Source organism: Ostrea edulis, chromosome 2, assembly GCF_947568905.1.
Source record: "Ostrea edulis chromosome 2, xbOstEdul1.1, whole genome shotgun sequence".
NCBI classification, from domain to species: domain Eukaryota; kingdom Metazoa; phylum Mollusca; class Bivalvia; order Ostreida; family Ostreidae; genus Ostrea; species Ostrea edulis.
The window spans coordinates 72778330-72782646 of NC_079165.1; the positions used below are offsets into that span (position 1 = coordinate 72778330).

A 4317-nucleotide genomic window follows, 5' to 3' on the forward strand; every position below is an offset into this window, starting at 1 on the left:
GAGAGGGTACTCAACATCCATAGTAGTAGGCTGTACTAGTTGTGTATAATTAAATACTCTGTTATGACGTTTTAGGCCTATTATGGGGGAGAAGCTCGTTGTGATGAACAGATTGGAGTGGCTGAAGACTACGATCCCAGTGAATTAGTGTGTGGAGCATGCTCCGATATCTCCAGGGCTCAGGTGTGTATCATACCACATTTCTGTCAAGCTTAGCTAAATTCCTACAGTTTTAGTACAGAATTCTATTACTTTTGAATATGCTGTGATTAAAAACTACATTTAAAAACAGACTTGTTTTGTATTTTCCTTCAAAAATGATTAGAGTTACATGTAAGAGCCTTTTGCAAGTGATATATTCTGTCATTCAGATGTGTCCTAAACATGGAACCGACTTCCTGGAGTACAAATGTCGCTACTGTTGTTCGGTGGCCGTCTTTTTCTGTTTTGGTACTACCCATTTCTGTAATGCCTGCCATGACGATTTCCAGAGAGTAACATCTATCTCCAAGACTGAACTTCCTCACTGCCCAGCTGGTAAATCAATATCATTTTCTTCATGCTACTGTAGATGTATTGAATTTCGTTTCTGATAAAAGTTCACTATTTTCATGTGTGGGAGAAAACAACAAAATAAAATACAACACAAATTCTTAGAATTTCAGAAATTTTTATTTCAATGCAAGGAATATTTATGTCTCTGTTGTTCATCCTCCATTTATAAATGACGTATTTGTCCAGGTCCATAATTGCCATCATTGTATTCCTTATAAGTAAAATTAAAACAGTAGACTTCCTTTTATATCAAGTATAAACAATGTCTATTGTCTGCAATAATCCTAACTTGTAAACATATACTTGATATGCATAATATGTAATTTTCAAGTGATCACAAACCACACAAAATCATGTTTACTACAAAAACAACGAAATTAAATACTTCTACTGTATATTAATTATGTCTCCCCTCTTCCATGGGGAGAGTATTATTTTGGTACTTTCTGTCCGTCCGTCTGTCTGTCACAAAATTATGTGAATGCTTGTCCTCCTATATGGCTTATTGGATAGACTTGAAACTTTGTACAATGCTTCATTGCCATTTGTAGATGTGCATATTGTCATGACTGGAGGATTCAATTATTTTCCTAAAAGTTATAGTGGATCTAAGAGGGGTGGAGGATGTAAAATTGCTTGTGAACACTTCTCCTCCTATATGTCTTATCTGATAGATTTGAACCTTTGTACAGTGTTTCATTGCCATTTGTAGATGTGCATATTGTCAGAACAGGAGGATCCAATTATTTTCCTAAAAGTTGTAATGGATCTAAGAGGGGTGGAGGATGTTAAAATAGCTTGTGAACATTTCTCCATATGGCTTATCGGATAGACTTGAAACTTTGTACAATACTTCAATGCTATTTGTAAAAGTGCATATTGTAGGGACAGGAGGATCCAATTGTTTTCCTTAGATTATAGTGGATCTGAGGGGTGGATGGTGTAAAATAGTTTGTGAACACTTCTCCTATATGGCTTATCGGAATTCAGAATGTCTATGTTCTTGCTCCTGATTTCTCCTCCATTCCATGCAGTACATAAAGGGAAGGAGGTTTCATTTGGAGCACTTCCAATTTGGGGAGCTGGGGAGACATTTGTTTTTCATAAAAAATAATCTCTAGTATTTTAATGTTATAATATGCCTTGATCTTCCATGTCCATGATAGGTTAGTCATTTTTAAATATGGAATGAAAATTATCACACATTTCTGTCACAGGACCCAGAGGAAAACAGATGGAGGGAGAGGAGTGCCCCCTGCACGTTCAGCACCCGCCCACGGGGGAGGAGTTTGCTTTGGGCTGTGGTGTCTGTAGGAATGCCCACACATTCTGATTGGCTAATTTGTGATAATGACAACACCCATACCTTTTTTGTGTCACCAATTTGAATTTATTGACATTGACAAAATAAGATGAAATGATTTCTGTGTGTGTGATCTATTTACATTGTACTTCCACCATTATGTGATAATATTTTAGAATATGTAAAGTGTTTTATTCTATGTAGATCTTGCTACATGTATTGGTTTTGTGCCAAAATATTTGAAATAGAAATTTTGTGTTGAAGAGCATCTTCACTGACATTAATCATGAAAACACTAGTCCTGTTTTAGATTTTGTTTTGATGTTAACATGGTTTTTAAAGACTAAAGCATGAATAACAGGTGTTAAAAATATACCACTAAAACAATTAATAATGTATGCATGTCATTTTTGTATTTCAGTATAGGTGGTTCAGAAATTGGATCATGATGATAAAAGTGCTCAGCCTGCTTGTATACTTTGATTATGGATGAAATTAATTTTGATGCATATTGTATCAGCCTTTGATGAATAGTATGTGTTTATAAAACCATTTTTTTTAAAAATTTGCTACTTTATTTGAAGTGCAATGTTATTGTACATGTATGTATTCAATTTACATAGTGCTGTTTCTGAAAAGTCGGTAATTAGATTTCAAAGTACTTCATTGTCATCTAGCAAAATGTACATCTTACAGAAAATTGAGGGAAACTTAGTAAGTTCTTCTACTTCTGCAGTGTCATGTTTTGACTGATTTAAAATAAATAACAAGATATCAACTCAGTTGTGATGTAATTTATATTGCATGCAACCTGATTGAATTGAGACTTGGTTTCCTTTGTATGTATTAGTAGTGAATATGGTATCCAGGTTTTTGGATGAGTATCTTATCAAATATTTTGCATGCACATGTACCATATCACCAAGCTTCCAAAATCCATGAATACCGAAACAGCAGATTTTTTTTATTTCAATATATCGGTAGGCCACGGGTGACCGATATTGCACTTTTACAAGAGTTCTGGTTCTTTGTATAAAATTCAGGTAAGGTAGATTACGCTGGCTAGTTAATTTGTTTTTTAGCTCACCTGAGCTGAAAGCTCAATATTAGCTTTTCTGATCGTCGTCTGTCTGTAAACTTTTCACATTTTTGACTTATTCTCCAGAACCACTGGGCCAATTTCAACTAAACTTGGCACAAAACATCCTTGGGTGAAGGGCTTTCAAGTTTGTACAAATGAAGGGCCATGTCCTCTTCAAAGGGGAGATAATCAGAAAAATGCAAAGATAGGGTGGGGTCATTTAAAAATCTTCCAAGAACCACTTGGCCAGAAGAGCTGATTTGCATGAAAGCTTTTGTTATAGTGGAGAATTAAGTTTGTTAAAACCATGACCCCTGGAGGTAGAATGGAGCCACAATAGGGGATCAAAATCTTACATACAAATATATAGGGAAAATATTTTAAAATCTTCTCAAAAACACTAGGCCAGAAGAGCTTAGATTTATATCAAAGCTTCCTGTTTAGTGGATATTGGGAAATCTTTAAAAATCTTCTTCTCCATAACCACTGGGCTAGGAAAGTACAAATTTACATGAAAGCTTCCTGACATAGTGCAGATTCAAGTTTGTTCAAATCATGGCCCCCCAGGAGTAGGATGGAACCACAATAAGGGGTTAAAGTTTTACATACAAGTATATAGAGAAAATATTTAAAAATCTTCTCAAGAACCATTGGGCCATAGAAGTTTACATTTACATGAACGCTTTCTGACATAGTGCAGATTCAAGTTTGTAAAATTCATGGCCCCTGGGGATAGGCTGGGGCCACAATAGAGATCAAAGTTTTACATGCGAATATATAGGGAAAATCTTTAGATATTTTCCAAAGGTGACTCAGGTGAACGATATGACTCATGGGCCTTTTGTCTTCAATTTTGGTGCCAGAGGGAATATAAATGAGGACTCAAAAGTGTGATGGGACTCCAAAGTGCGATGGTCACGCTAATGTGCGATGGTCTACGCCAAACCCCGATGGTGTGACACGCCAAAGTGCGATGGTCCACACTCATGCGCCAAAGTGCGATGGTCTGACATGCCAAAGTGCGATGGTGTGAAAAGAATGCGCCATAATGCGATGGTGTCGACACGACAAAGTCCGATCATGCATACTAATGCGACAAAGTGCGATGGAGTGACACGCCGAAGTCCGTTGGTTTGTAAACAACGCAGTGTTTTGGTATAGATTGTACCAACCGTGTGTTGTTTCACCTAAATATCAGTGCAAAATCCAAGCACAAAAAATAAGGACAAGGACTTATTTCATTACCATTTAGTTGTGGTGTTATTGTACACAAAATTTTCCAACGCGAAATCGTATAGAATGTTTTGCATTATAGCCTACCCCCAGAAATTTATTACATGTACATCACAAGTAATAAATGATCATGAATTAAAGATTG

General features: G+C 36.1%; 1 protein-coding gene across 1 annotated transcript in view; it reads left to right on the forward strand.

Moving 5' to 3' along the window:
- LOC125678670 (E3 ubiquitin-protein ligase MYCBP2-like) overlaps positions 1 to 2636 on the forward strand; it is a 73879-nt gene extending 71243 nt beyond the window's left edge. Inside the window, 3 exon segments of the mRNA XM_056153455.1 lie at positions 76 to 183; positions 372 to 537; positions 1773 to 2636. Of these exon segments, the coding sequence (XP_056009430.1) occupies positions 76 to 183; positions 372 to 537; positions 1773 to 1888 (390 nt within the window). The 3' untranslated portion in view covers positions 1889 to 2636.
- Positions 2637 to 4317: the final 1681 nt, after the last annotated feature.